Source organism: Camarhynchus parvulus, chromosome 4 (genome assembly GCF_901933205.1).
Source record: "Camarhynchus parvulus chromosome 4, STF_HiC, whole genome shotgun sequence".
NCBI classification, from domain to species: domain Eukaryota; kingdom Metazoa; phylum Chordata; class Aves; order Passeriformes; family Thraupidae; genus Camarhynchus; species Camarhynchus parvulus.
This window is the reverse complement of record NC_044574.1, coordinates 31,677,522-31,691,931: the sequence shown is the minus strand read 5'-3', so window position 1 is coordinate 31,691,931 and position 14,410 is coordinate 31,677,522. Positions and strand designations below refer to the sequence as shown.

General features: G+C 41.3%; 1 protein-coding gene across 1 annotated transcript; it reads left to right on the top strand.

The window, feature by feature from the left end:
- The first annotated feature begins 403 nt into the window (after positions 1–403).
- LOC115903359 (cytochrome P450 4V2) lies at positions 404–14,135 on the top strand. The gene is made up of 11 exons (XM_030947795.1): positions 404–637; positions 3,282–3,394; positions 3,973–4,058; positions 5,570–5,760; positions 6,168–6,237; positions 7,247–7,373; positions 9,136–9,327; positions 11,099–11,201; positions 11,540–11,674; positions 11,846–12,025; positions 13,642–14,135. Exons 1-11 carry the CDS (start codon positions 424–426, stop codon positions 13,818–13,820), a joined length of 1,590 nt encoding a protein of 529 aa, XP_030803655.1. The 5' UTR covers positions 404–423; the 3' UTR covers positions 13,821–14,135.
- The last annotated feature ends 275 nt before the right edge of the window (positions 14,136–14,410 follow it).

Genomic DNA, 14,410 nt, shown 5'->3' with positions numbered 1-14,410 from the left:
TGGAGCAGTTCTCTAGGGCAAAATGGTGTTGAGCACCTGAGAACAGATTGAGAAAGATGATATTGAGAAAAATCATCTATTCCAAATCAGCAAAAAGGTGTTTTATCTCTTGATGGTGCTTTGTTTTTTCCTTGTGAGGTATTGCATGGCCTGCAAAGAAGGTTCTCACTCATCACTTGGCTAGAACCAAATGAGGACAGTGACTGTTCCCTCTGGCTTGCCTGCCACCAGGAAATGATAGAAAGCAGCCTCTCCATGACAGTGTTTTTCAACTCTGTTTGTTTTCCTGGGAAGAAGCTACGCCCATGGCCTGTGTGGCAGCTCCGCCTCCTGCTCTTCTGGCCAACTTTTCTGCAGTGCCGAGTACAGGCATCGCCAGTTTTGCAACAGGGATCAAGGCTCAGAGCAGGAGGCTGAGAGGTGATGATGGATGTTGTGGAAGGACTCTCAGGGAGACCCCAGCTGCTGCCATGGGGAGCTGGGATCATTGCTCTGCTTGTGACAATAGTGACTGTGTGCTCCCTGCCCTCCCTGATGGAATACTGTAGGCAATGGTGGATGCTGAAGTCCATCCCGGGTGTCAGCCCCTGCTATCCTGTGCTGGGAAATGCCCTGCTCTTGGAGCGGAAAGGAGAAGGTAATGCCAGCTCACAATGTAGCCCAGCTGTGAGGTCCCTGCACTGCCTGGGGTTTGCTGGAGGAGCCAGTGATGGTGAGGTGCTTTTGTGGCTGAGCTGTGGAAGGACAGTGGGGTATCAGAGGATGTGCTGTTGCTTTTAAGTCTCTCTGGGCAGTCTGCAGAGGGGAACAGTGTGAGGAGTGGGCAGTGAAGAGGAAAGGAGAGGAACTGCATAAACGTGGCATTATTATTGGTCTCAAAGATTAACCGGAGGTTAACTCTGACAGCAGCTGCTGCTGGGCTCAGACCATTAAGTTGTTGGTAGGGTGGAGCATGAACACTGTGGAATGTGTTTGAGTGAGAGGGCGGTGTGCTGTGGGCTCTTGCAGGAAATGCTGCTTCACAAAGTTGAACTCCATGTTCTCATGACTTTTTTGGCTGTGATCCAAACAAAGCTTGAAACAATTACTTTCCCCCAAGCAAGCATGTGCAAGGGACTTCAGCATGTCAAGTTGTTTTTATCTGGGCTCACTTCCTGAATCATCTGTGACTTAGATTTATGTGTTGAGTGTGAAAGAATTTGCTGAGCATTTATGGTACATCGCACAAAAGCAAATCCTTTTGTTTCTGAACTGGATAATGGGACCTTCTTTTTGCCAGGTGCATGAGAGAGCACTAATGTGGTAGATGTTTCCTTTCCATTTGGTACTCATATTTTAACAGGAACACTTCTTTAGGAGTTTGTGGTATGAAAGTGTTGAATCTGCTGCCACAGTCCTCTGTGTATATTTGTGATGCCTGTATATGCCAGTTCTGCTCTGTGCACGTGTTGCTGGCTGTGCTGCTGTGTATGCTGCCAGGAGAGAGACTAATGGGTCATGGGAGCATGGTGAAATCAAGTGAGAGTACAGCACTGGAACACAAATTGCCCAGTGCTGGCCCATGCTAAGACAAGGTGCCTCTGTTCACAAGGCACACTGTCATATCTTTCCTCTGGATCCGGTCCCATATCTAAGGACAAATATGAGACATCTGTGGTGGATGTGAGGGCAGGCAGATTTCCACAAAGTTGACTTTGGGGAAGCAGTAGGAGGATGATAGGATGTTTATATGAGCTGGACTGAGAGATTACTTTTTTTTTCTTATCCTCTTTTCTAAAAAAAAATCTTTAAAAGTCCAAAGCAAACTGGAACATTGCTTCTGTCTCCAGAAAGCAATTTGATGTGAACTCTGATGTTCTGTGTAGTCCCTAATCTCATTTGTTAGCAGAAATCACATAGCTCCCGTGTTTTAGTTAAGGAATCACATAGCTCCCATGTCCAGCCTTCTTTGTTTTGGTTTATTTAAAAATGGGTGAAGTTTGTGGTTTATAATCTTTTTCATTAAAAATATAACAAAAAAAAACCTTTTAAAAAGGGTAACATTCTATAACAGGAATGAAAATAACATTTCATATGATGAGGATTTTTTAAATTGGTGTTGCTAGACAGTTGCTGGAACATGTGCTATTTTAATCACAGCAATGTTTGGAAAAATATTTTAAAAATAGTAAAATAATCTGACACTGAATTGTATTGAATGAGGTGTCATTAGAACTTTTTGTAAGTCTAGGGAAAGCTGTATTTGGACATCTATTAGGAAACTATCTTTTTATTTTTCTTTTTTTTTTTCTTTGATTTGGGGACCTTTGAATTTTCAACTCTGCAGAGGCTTGTAAAGGTATCATTTGTTTAAGCTTGTTTCTGAAAGGGCAAAGAAGTGTTTAATCCTTAAACATCCTGAGAGTGGACCCCACTCTAATATTGTAGAATGAACCTGATTGTGCTCTATGATGAGATAGTGTCAAAGACCTTCTTGAATTAAATCAAACACCGTTGACTCTTCTTACTCTGCCAACATATTCAGCTATCTCCCATGCTTTCTGTATAGCAGAATTGACAAGATATGGACTGGATAATTGCAAAAGAATGTGGGGGGAGTATTTGCTGATTTGCTGAGCTCACTGGTGTGAAGTCCAACTGGCAGCTGGACAGCAGTGATATCCCTCAGGTTGATCTGTGGCATAAATGGTGCTCTTCTGTGCCTGAAGAGATTAGGATACCTGAATTGTAAAGTCCACAGGTGTAAAATATGCTGCTAGGTCACAGCAGCAGGTTAAAACTACAAGAAAATAATTGCAGGGCTCATGGTGCTAGAGTTCATTACATAAGCCTTGCTTATTTTGTAAATCCCCCTTTGTGACGGGGGTCACAAGGGTTTTTGGGTGAAGGAAGAGATGAGATGTTTGACTCCATTATCAAAGGCTTGATTTATTGTTTTATGATATATACATCTATTTAAACTATACTAAAAAGAAAAAGCAGGAGAGCTTTTCAGAAGCTGCTGCTAAGCTAAGAATAGAAAAGTAAAAGAATGAAAACAAAGGAGCTCTCTCCGACTCTGTCTGAGAGAATTCAGTCCTGGATTGGCCACTAGCTAAAAACATCCAAGATGGGCCAATCCAGATGGACCTGTTGCATTCCACAGCAGCAGATAACCTATTGTTTATATCTTGTTGCTGAACTTCTCAGCTTCAGCAGGAAAAATCCTGAGAGAGGATTTTTCATAAAAGAAATGTCTGTGACACCCCTTGTTGAAGCTCTACTCTGATTTTCTTTTCCAGATTTTTTTAAACAGATAGAGTTTTATAGTGAACAGTTCAGAAGTTGGCCACTGTTCAAACTTTGGATAGGACCAGTGCCTGTCATGTTTTTGAATCACCCTGACTGTGTGGAGGTGAGTGTGATGGTCTCCTGTCTATTCTACTGGGATGCAGAGCAGTGCCCAACATGTTACTTTCTATTACCTCAATGTAATTTTTTGTTAAAAGGGGCTTGGACTGATTTGCTTTGGGATAGTCCTCTGAGTTAGTGGTAAACAAAGGCCTAAAGTAAAGGATTATAAAAAGGCATAGTCAGAGGGCATTGGGGGGAATACTGAAGATGACCTGCAAATGAAAGCATCAAAGAAGCATCTCCTTTAGCTTGGTTTTCACATATGTGAAAGCTTCTGCTCCCAAGATCAGAACAAACAAGCAGATAGCAGGGAATATGGGACCACTGAAATAAGGATAGAACATTATGAAATTCAGGTTGCAATGCTTGTGTCTCTTTGACAGACTTCTGCATGAAAACTTAGTGGGTCTGTTTTGATGCCATGAAAGGTAGTCATAAGTTTTTCTGCCAACAGTGATTGTCCTTGATCTACTAAGACAGTGTTGTTTCTCTGTTGGAGTGTTTATTGAAGAAATAGTGAAGAAATCTCTCTCCATTTAACAAGTAATATTTTTTCCTCACTGTTCATTTTTCTGACAGGTTATTCTGAACAATTCAAAACATATAGAAAAATCATACCTATACAAATTCCTGCATCCATGGCTGGGCACTGGACTTCTGACAAGGTATAATGTAAACTCAAGTGAAGGTGCACTGCTGCCTTTTTGAAATTTTCAGGGTATATGATAAGAAGAGGTCTTGGTGGCAGGAATACTGTATGTATTTCTGAACGAAGAGATTGTATGCATTGCTTATCTCAGTTTATCTCAGCTGGTCATATTGCAGACCAGTAGGACAGGCCTGAGGTTGGCGATACTTTGGGGTAGGATCGGAGAGTATGTGCACCCTTTCCTTTATTTCATTCACGAAGTAGAGGATCGGGAGAAATGAGCCTGGGTAGGAGCATAAATCAGGAGTGGAGAAAGGGAGGAGCAGTGGTATAAGGGTTTGGTGTCCTCCAGTCTTGGAAGGGCAAAGGAAGGATTGGTCTGGATGATGCAGATATTCAATAGTCAGAGCAAGGTAAGTATAGAGTGTCTTTGGTACCTTTGAGCATCTTCTGGGTTTTTGAAAAGAGGTCCAGGTCCCAGTGTTAGTGGTTAACTTTGTTGCTTGTTTGGAGCCCTCAGAGGTGGAATCCTCTTGCTTTATTATGGGACCATGGTATTGTAAAAGCCAGCTGTGATCGTGTGGTGTGGGAAGTACAAGTTCATGGGAGAGGAGAAGGCATGCATTTTATCCTGAGTTTTGTTCATGTAAGAAGGCAGTAATTAATCAGTAGCAGAGTGCAGAGATGAAGTCCGTGAGCATCAGGCATGGTGTATCTTCACTGTTCTTCTTTACTGGTTATTTTGTCTTCCATAGATGTAGAGAGGTATTTTGACTTTCTTGTGCTTGCAAAAACATAATGGAGGAGAATGTTCCAGTCTCTGCTGATTATGGGCAGCAGTGGCAGACAGCAAGCCAATATGCTGGCCTGTGGAGTGCCCTGATAGCAAGTTAACAGGGGCAGTGGTGTGATAGTTTTACCCTGTAAGCTGAAGTGCCAGCTGGGCCATGTTATTTAGAAAAAGTGAACATGGATCCCCAGGAAGCTGGTGACACTCACTGTGGCTCCATGCTTGTCACTGGCATGTGGGAAGTGATTGCCTGTCTCCATGGAAGTAGACTGTAGCCATGCCTTGAGGCAGTCATTTTCATGATGCCTCTAGGCCCTGGTTCTCTGCAGGCCTCATTTCATGGTCAGTGGATGGAGGCAAGCACAATCACTGATTCAGAGAGAGGGTCGGTGGTTGAGGCCTTGATGCTGAATAGCTGGTTTGGCCTCCGGCTGGCTTTTGCTTGGTCCCTCTGGGCCTGTGCACTGACTAACAAGAATGTACTGTCTGGAGGCTTTTTGGCATCTCCACTGGTTGAGATCAGCTGGAGAAATGGTGGCTTCTGCTTCCAAGAGATCTGGAGCAAGAAATATTTCCATTTGCTCCTTCTGTGGGGTGCTATGAACAGCTTGAAGAGAAATCTACAGTGTGTCCATCTCTTCCAGGCTGCAATATTCACTGGGTGCTTTCTGTAATGGTGAGGATATTATTTTTGGCTTGGAGTTCTTTAGCCTTCCTTCTCCCCATTAATTTTATAGCACTGGAGACAAGTGGCGGTCACGGAGGAAGATGATAACTCCCACATTCCACTTTGCAATCTTGAGTGACTTTCTAGAAGTCATGAATGAACAAGGAAATATTTTGGTGAAGAAACTTCAGAAGCATGTTGACAAGGAGCCATTTGATGTCTTTATGGACATCACTCTGTGTGCCCTTGATATTATTTGTGGTAAGTCTTGTAAGTCTTGTTCAGTTATTGTGGTAGAATTGTGAAGGATGCAGAAGATCATGAGTTTAGCTGTGCCAGTTTGTGTAAGATGATTGAAGAGTAATGTCCCTGCATATTTTCTAAATACATTTCCATCCTTCCCAACCTTTTCCCCAGGATTTACTACTTGCAACTGAGCAGCTGAGTTTTGGGACTGGCAGGACAGGTAGCAGTCTGAAGTGAGGTTTTCTTGAGGAGCAGGATTCCTGAGCATGGAAATACAAAGAAAGCTCATTCCCTGCAAAGGGATATGCATATTCACTTGTCAAAGGGATGGTGGTGATAGTCAGAAGCTGGGAGTAGTAGTAACTCACTGTGTATACTGCATTTCACTTTGTACTTGTGAAATGTTGATGTTTTCCTCCTAGAAACAGCAATGGGCAGGAATGTGGGTGCCCAGAAGAATAAGGATTCTGACTATGTTTCTGCTATCTACAGGTAAATGCACATTTTTCTTAGTTATTTTTTAGTTGAGCTGGAATTAATGCTGCTGGTGTCAGGAAGGAAGGCCAGGGAGTCAGAAGGAAGAATGTAAAGCATTGGAACAGACTAATAACCCTGAGTCACTAAATACCCTGGAGGTGTTTGATAAGACATGTTCCTGTGGCCCTTAGGGTCGTGGTGTAGCAATGGACTGGGTTAACAGTAGGCTAACAGCTGGACTGGATCTACAAGGTTTTTTCCAACCTAAATGAATCTGTGATTCTATGATCTCACTCTTAACTTTTGATGGAGCTTGTTGAGACAGGTATGATGAAAAACAGGGGAAGATCTGAAGGATTTGATTATCATCGGTTCCTTGGCCTTTTCCAAACTGTAGTACAAGTGTGCTTGAAGTCAGTAATAATTACTCTGCAGCTAAAGCATGTGCAAGGGCTGAATAGCAATGACAATCAGCCCTTCCAAATGTACTCCACTTGTGTTTGAGCATACTTAAGTCTCATATTTTTCATTTTAAGCACATTTTAAGTCCTTTATTGTGCAGTCTGGTGTCTGGACGTTCAAGTAGGAATGCACTGCTCTCAGAAACTGTTTGAGCTCTTGGGGCAGATATTTTGGGAGCCTGTCATTAATAGTCTTTACAACACTGTCAATGCTTTGCTGAAGTGGGGTGTGATGGGATTGGATGACTTAATAGGACTGTTTCAAGAGGGTTCAGACTAAATATTATGCTGTCCTTCTCAGAGATCAATACTTAAATAAAACATGATGATGCTGGGATAAGTAACAGAAATTTTGAGATGGTGTAAAATCAAGACACAAATGTGAATGGCTTTCCTTTCAAATAATGGGTTTAAACCTACACAATATGTTAAGTTCTACTTCATTAGGGTACATAGAAGTTGTTTTTTGTTTTTTTGGTTTTTTTTTGGTTTGTTCTCGAAATATGCTATAATTTGGTGTTTTTGTCGAGTAATGTTACATGATATAATTGTTTTGTCCCTAGGATGAGTGATTTAATCCAAAGGCGACAGATGAGCCCTTGGCTTTGGCCTGACTTTTTGTATGTATTGTTCAAAGAAGGAAGAGAGCACAAGAGGAAGCTCAACATCCTTCACAATTTTACAGATACGGTATAGAGTGTTTGAAAGAAAATATTATTTATAATATTTATAATGATAATTTTCATTGTTGGATTAAAGTTTTGCACTCAGATCTTCCAAATAGGGATGATATTCAGCCTCCTTGATATGCTGTCACTCTATTGTGATGCTGAGAAATTCCCTGAAAAGAAGACAAGAGCTAACTTCCCTTTTAGGATCTCTGCTGAATTTAAACAAGAAAGTAGACTACTCCAAGGGAGTGCCAGAACTTGCAGGTCCTTGACAACTGAAACAAACAACAGAAATTCATTGAACTCTTGTTCTGCCTGAAAAGCTCCACATCTGGATGACATCCAACAGCTCACTTCCAAGTTTGGAGCAGTAAACATAGGTATCTGCATGGTAGTGCCACTGGTTTCAACCGTCAGAAACTGAAGCCTGTGTTCATTTTCCCCTATTCAGAACAGAACTGCTGAGAGGAGCAAACACACGCAGGTCCTCACATCAGCAGTAAGGCACTCTGATACAGAAATCATTAGGCATGCATTACTCACTTGGCATAAAATAAAGCGTTCTCTCGCCTTGTTAGACTGTGGAAGTAACAGCCCTTTCTCTCACCAAATAATTCCTATCTTATTCTTACCAAAGTTTGCCCTCCCAAATCTATTATTAGGATGTTATCATAGAGGCTGCTTTCCCTATGCATGTACCCTATGATGTCATTGTATCAATGTCTTTGACGAAGGAAATAATCTTTCATCTTTGGCCACATTGTGTTGTTTTTTCTTGCTTCCTTTCATTGGAAATTGCAGCAGTGAGTCATGGGAGAGGCTGTTAACACTTGCACTCTTCTCATGCTGGGCTAGTGCACTGAAGAATATAAGCAACCAAATCATAGAAGATGACAAAGGACCATAAATAATAATTGCACCAGTGTAGGTGCTGAGAGCAAGCACTGAGGTGAAGGATGAGTCAATGTCACACATGTGCATGTTAAGTGAGGAAAACAATGTGTGTGCATGAAACTGTACTTTTGTTCTTCCATTTAGTGATTCCTCCAAACAGAAATGCATACTCTACATACTTTTAAATTATTTTGTTGTTTTTAAGAGCAATGCCAGTTTTATGAAGGGTTCTGTTTTGACATTGCAACAACAATGGCAACAATAAGAAATTTATGTCTGTTACTGGGTCTGTACTTTGGCCTAAAAAAGGGAAATTCAGCCATTGCTCTCATACTTGGGAAAATTTGGGAAGCTTTAGTGTAGTGGGTTCTGCAATACTGTGTGTAGCCTTGACACATGGTTCTGGGATCCCCTGGCTTCTCTTCAGTTTCCTGAGTTTTTTGGAGGTTGGAAGTGAGATCTTTCCTTAGTTCTCAGATGGGATAGAGAAGATCTTATTGGTGATTAATGTGATCACACTGTGGTGATTTTTTTGATATGCTGTTGCCGTTGTTGGCATTCGTTATTGGTGTGTTCCAGATACTCTGGCTATGTTTACACTTCTTGATGGCCCCCAAGTTGTTTATGTAGCTTGGCTGTCTATTTTCTTGATTGCACAAAGGCTGTTCAAGGTTTATTCTTTTGCTTAGGGCAAGAAAGGTTGGTCATAATTCTGTACTAATAAAAAGTCAGTTACATTTCATGACCTAATGCTGACAGCTGTGCTAACTAGCTTGTGTAGAGTGCTACAGATGGATGTTGTTTTGATAAGTTAGGACAAAACTGTATGAGGCAGACAGTGCGCTTGTGCTGAATTCATCATATCTATGTAATGGTTCTAATCTCAGGTCATTGTAGAAAAAGCTGAAGAACTTAAAAACACCCAGCAAAATAAACATGATAATGATGGTAACTCTGAAGAAAGTGGTTCCAAAAAGAGAAAAGCATTCCTGGACATGCTGCTGAATGCAACAGATGATGAAGGGAAAAAGTTGAGCTACAGGGACATTCGTGAGGAAGTGGATACTTTCATGTTTGAGGTAACCAAGGAATTCATTGCTTTATTGTTCTTTTGTTGTTGTTGTTGTTATTTTGGAAGGTTTTATTTGCTAGGGTTTTTTGTTTGGTTTTTTCCTCCAAACCCAAGATTCAGAATTTTCAAGTGGTGACTCTTAGTTCAGGATGTTGCTTTTAGCATGATGTTATTTAAGCCCTGGAAGCCTAAGAGAAAATCTCAGTGTTTCTATTCTACAGAGGTAAGATAGAAGCCTTGGTATGCCCTGGAAAAACTTTGGAAAATGCACATGTGGTAGACCCTGCCTGTGTGAGCAGGGTCTACTCATGAAAGCAGGAGAGAAATGAAAGCTTAAAGGCTGACATGGACCATGGGCTCTTGCCTTTTGTTGCAAGATTCATTAACACTGAAGAGAGCTCTAAATAGTTTCACTGTTTTGACTTGCATTTTGTCATGTCTCCTCACATTTTTTTCCCTTGCTACATTGCCTGCAGTCTTCTGGTTCTGTTGTCCACTGTGCATCAGTGCTTCATCTTGTAGAAACTCGTCCTAGAATGGCTTGGGTTGGAAGGGACCTTAAAGATCATCTAGTTACAACCCTCCTGCCATGGGCAGGGATGTCATCAACTGGATTGAGTTGCCAGGCCCCCATCCCACCTGTCCCTGGACACCTTGAGAGACAGGACATTCAAAACTTCTCTAGCCAACACATTCTTCACTAATCTCTGAGTAAAAAATTTCTTCCTAACATCTAATCTAAATTTTTTCTCTTTTAGTTGAAAATTATTCTCTCTTTTCCTATAAGTGCCTGCTCATGTAAAATGTCACACTCCCTCTTTTTTTTTTGTAAGTCCTCTCTAAGTACTGAAGGGCCACAATCAGGTCTTCCCAGAGCTTCTGTTCTCCAGGCTGAACAACCCCAACTCTCTCAGCCTGTTGTCATAGGAGATGTGTCCCATCCCTCTGATTATCTTCAAGGCCCTTCTTCTTGTCTGATTACCTAAGGGAGGATCTGAAGAAGATTTTCGCGAGTTTTCCACACTTCCATTAGATGGATCTGAATTCTCTCAGAAGAGCTTAATTCATAGAATCATATTAATACTGTTGTAACCTAGAGAAACTGTCTTCTCATCTTGCCATTTCTGTACCACAGCAGCATCCTGAACTTCACCACAAGTGTGCTTTTTTAGTATCAAAATCTTTTTTTGGTCAACTTTTCCCTTTTCTGTTCCTCCCTTTTTTATGGCTTTTTTTTTTCCCTTCTTTGGTTCACGTTTTCTCTCTCCTTTGTTTTCCTTTCCTTCCCACAGTGCTGGGAACTATTAGTTGATTCCCTCCCCATAGAAAACCAAATATTTTCTTCTATGGCTTCCGTATTGTGTCTCATAAAACCATTTTTAGATACTTTTGAAAAGGTTACAAGTTGTCTCCATTGTATCTCTCCTGTGACAGTCACTGGCCCCCATAGATGTTGACTGGACAGTAACCAAAAAGATGAATATACATCTGATTCATTGTGTAGATACTGATAGTTCATGCAGCTCCTGAGAATCAGAAAAGAGGGATTTTTCTTGGGTTATTTCAAAATTTTCCCCTTTTGTCAGAACAATCATGGATCACCTTTTATCTTGATAGTTAGTGAGTTGAATCATTCACTCTTGATTCATGTTTTTATCATGGTGATGGGACTAATAAGTCTCACTTTTCATATGAACTGCACACCTAAGTATTTACAAAGCCCACTGGTACATGGGAATAAAGTTGAAATGAATGTCTTTGTAAATCTTGACCTGTAGGGCCATGATACAACAGCAGCTGCTATGAATTGGGTCTTGTACTTGCTTGGACATAATCCGGAAGTTCAGAAGAAAGTTCACAGGGAGCTGGACGAGGTGTTTGGTAAGTCTCCATTCCCCCTTCATTGGGGTTTTGCTGCATTTGTGAGTGGAAATGTGTTAAAAGCCTAGAAGTAGAAGGGGATTTAAGAGCATGCCTTGTGGCCCTTCTGGAGCTTTCAGCAGTTAGAGGTGCTTGGGATGGGTGTGGGAAGGTCTCTTGGGGTGTACAACCAAACTTATGTCTTTGGGGCAAGATATGCATGTTTAATATATTTGTAACACCTTCTTGTATGTAGTCTTGGTGCATGATGAGAGTTTCTGGGGAGATCCAGGATGAGTTTGTTTAGCCAAAGATGGGGAGTTTTGTTCTTGATCATCCCTCTATTTATCTTTGGGCAGACAATACTGAACGTTCTGTTACAATGGAGGATTTGAAGAATCTTCGATACCTTGAATGTGTTGTGAAAGAAGCTCTTCGTCTCTACCCTTCAGTTCCCATGTTTGCCCGTACCTTGAGAGAGGATTGCTGCATTAGTAAGTGGTGTTCTGTCTTTGTCGCTTTCTCTTGTGTTAGCATTTCTGCAGTGGAGATGTTTCCCAAGAAAAGGACAGCATTGTTTTATTTTTTACTGTTCTGTTGTGTATAGGAAGTCACTTGTTTGTTTTTGTTTTGATTCTTTTTCTCCCCTTCTCTCCTATCTTTAGGGGGATATCAGATACCAAGAGGTGCAACTGTCCTCATTTTAACTTATGTCCTGCATAGAGACCCTGAGGTCTTCCCTGACCCGCAGGAGTTCAGGCCTGAGCGATTCTTCCCTGAAAATTCTAAGGGAAGGCACCCATACGCTTATGTGCCCTTCTCAGCTGGTCCCAGGAACTGCATTGGTATGTATCTGGAGAGTAAGCCCTTGTAAGGTTCTGCTTTTGAATGTGGTAACTGAGACAGCAATGAGTACTGTTTGTATAGTGTTCTTCCTCATTCCCCACCTCTGAATCTGGGCACTGCGTGTCCTGCAAGCCACACACTTCCATTAGATAGACCTGAATTCTCTCAGAAGAGCTTAATTCATAGACTTATATTAATACTGTTGAGCTGCCCCGTTTGTTTCTTCCGAGGCATTTCCTTTCTTCCTAGGGACAAGTGTCTATCCTGCTGATGTTTCTTCCTCACTGCTGTGCAGCCTGGCAGCATGTTATTGGGCTCCTGTGTTAGGACATGATTGCTTCCTAATTTCTGATTCTCAGTGTCAGCAATACAGAATGAGAGAAGACATGTCCCACGCCTGTTTTGCTCTGGAAACAGTTCATCTGTCTCTCTCAGGTTCTGAGCTGGATGTCCAAAGCATGCAATCTGCAACTGATGTATTCTTTCCCTTATTTCTGACACTGTAGTTGGTTTGGTGTTTTCTCTGTCATCCCAGAACTTGTCAGATGCCACTGAGGCACTTGGCATTTATCTGTGCTTCAAGCAGAGGCAGTGTTGTTTATATTCTAGAACATGTGGAAAGACTGTTCCATGCACTGATTTTAAGTGTAGATGGGGAACATCCAAAAGTTGTCATGCCATTACAATAATGGGAAATATTACTTCTTTTGGTTTTTTTGGTTTTGTTTATTTGGTTTCTATTCTTGGGGGATGCAATTGGTTTGGTTTTTTTTGTCTCATTGGTAGTATGTTCCCTTTTCCATAAGAGCAGTAAACTAGGTCTTTCCTTGTTCCAAAGAGAAATCTAATATGTCTAGCTAATTCCTGAGTGTGTAGGAACATATGCAGGAGAGGTGGTTCATTAGTATAATTGCAAAAGTGCATTGTGTGTACATATGTACAGACTTCTGTGTATATAATCTGTATGTATAATACAGAGGGGAGAACATAAGTTCTCAGCGCTGCATTTTGTGTCCCATCTCCATTTTTTAGTTTTTGTGAACTGCCTTGTGGCACTTGGTTTGGCTTCCCTCATGTTTCTCTGTTCTCATGTTTCTGCCTTCACCTGTCTTTGAATTGTAAATTGAACTTTGCGCTCTGTGCTACCAAATCATCTGTGTGTATGAGGCTCAATGATCACTGAAGGAAGGTCTGTCTGTCATTCCGTTGCAGTTGCATCTCTTTGCTCCTCTCCACATATATGGAACCATGAGATTTTTGTCTCCCCACAGTCCCTGTGCTGCATCTTCTGCTCTGGTCTGCTATCCATCCCTCCTGCCCAGTCCTTTCAAGAGATGTGACAAGGCTGTGTTTTGTAGTAGTTCCATATGAAAGGTTGACTGTTTCCACGTTGCTGTTTGAGTTCTGTGTACTATGGGAAGGAGGACGGACTGTGGATTATCCCAAGAAGGCCAGAGTTTTCATGCAGAGAAAAGTGCTAGTGTTACTTGCATGCATGTGACCTTGATTTTGGCCTGAAGCTAGTTCTGTTCTTAAGTCCTGTGAGCATGCAAGTGCAGCAGCTGTTGATGCAACCTGACAATAACTATTTTTTTTCCTGCCCTGTAACTCATAGGTCAGCGCTTTGCACAAATGGAGGAGAAAACTCTTCTAGCCCTCATCCTGCGGCGCTTTTGGGTGGAATCGTGTCAAATGCCAGAAGAGCTTGGTTTATGTGGAGAATTGATTCTTCGTCCAAATAAAGGCATCTGGATTAAACTGAAGTCTAGGAGACCAAATACTGGATCAGAATAAAAGGAGACCAAATACTGGATCAGAATAAAAGGAATTTCAAGAGTTTACTTCCAAAAGTTTTCAATCTATTTAGGCTGAGACGTATTTTAAAATCAAATATTTTGATGTCAGTCCAGCAATTTGTTAAAACTAGTTGCTATTGTTTTATTAAAAAGGATGCAGTAATAGCCCTAGTTGCTCTACTTTTATAGTGCTTGTGAACTTCATGTTAATCTTTGAAATGCAAGCCTTTAATCCTTAAATTTTAGTGCCTTATCTGCTCAGATGAAACTATTCTATTGCCACAGTGCCATAAAAACTAAGCTATGGTAATAACAGCAGCAATGCCTGTGATGAAGTGATCAGCTTACATGCCATAGCATTTTCCAAGTAACTGGGAATTTTCAAGTGTTTGTAAGGTTTTCAGGTTTCTTTTTTTCTGAAAAATACAAGTGATAATCCTTCTTCTTTGCATAATTTTTTTTTTGGTGGTGACTGCCTCTGTAAAGACCACACAAAAATCTGTGATCATTTCACTCCTTCTTGGTAAGCATTTAAAGTAGTTTGTAAGAAGGGAGTGCTCTGAATTATTTTTTAGCAAACTGTACCAA

What these genes read in the sequence shown, in the direction of transcription:
- LOC115903359 (XM_030947795.1), top strand. Translation starts at nt 424, where the DNA reads ATGATGGATGTTGTGGAAGGACTCTCAGGGAGACCCCAGCTGCTGCCA. An exon ending in TTCACAATTTTACAGATACG is followed by an intron (nt 7,374 to 9,135) that starts GTATAGAGTGTT and finishes TTCTAATCTCAG; the next exon opens with GTCATTGTAGAAAAAGCTGA. An exon ending in TGGTCCCAGGAACTGCATTG is followed by an intron (nt 12,026 to 13,641) that starts GTATGTATCTGG and finishes TGTAACTCATAG; the next exon opens with GTCAGCGCTTTGCACAAATG.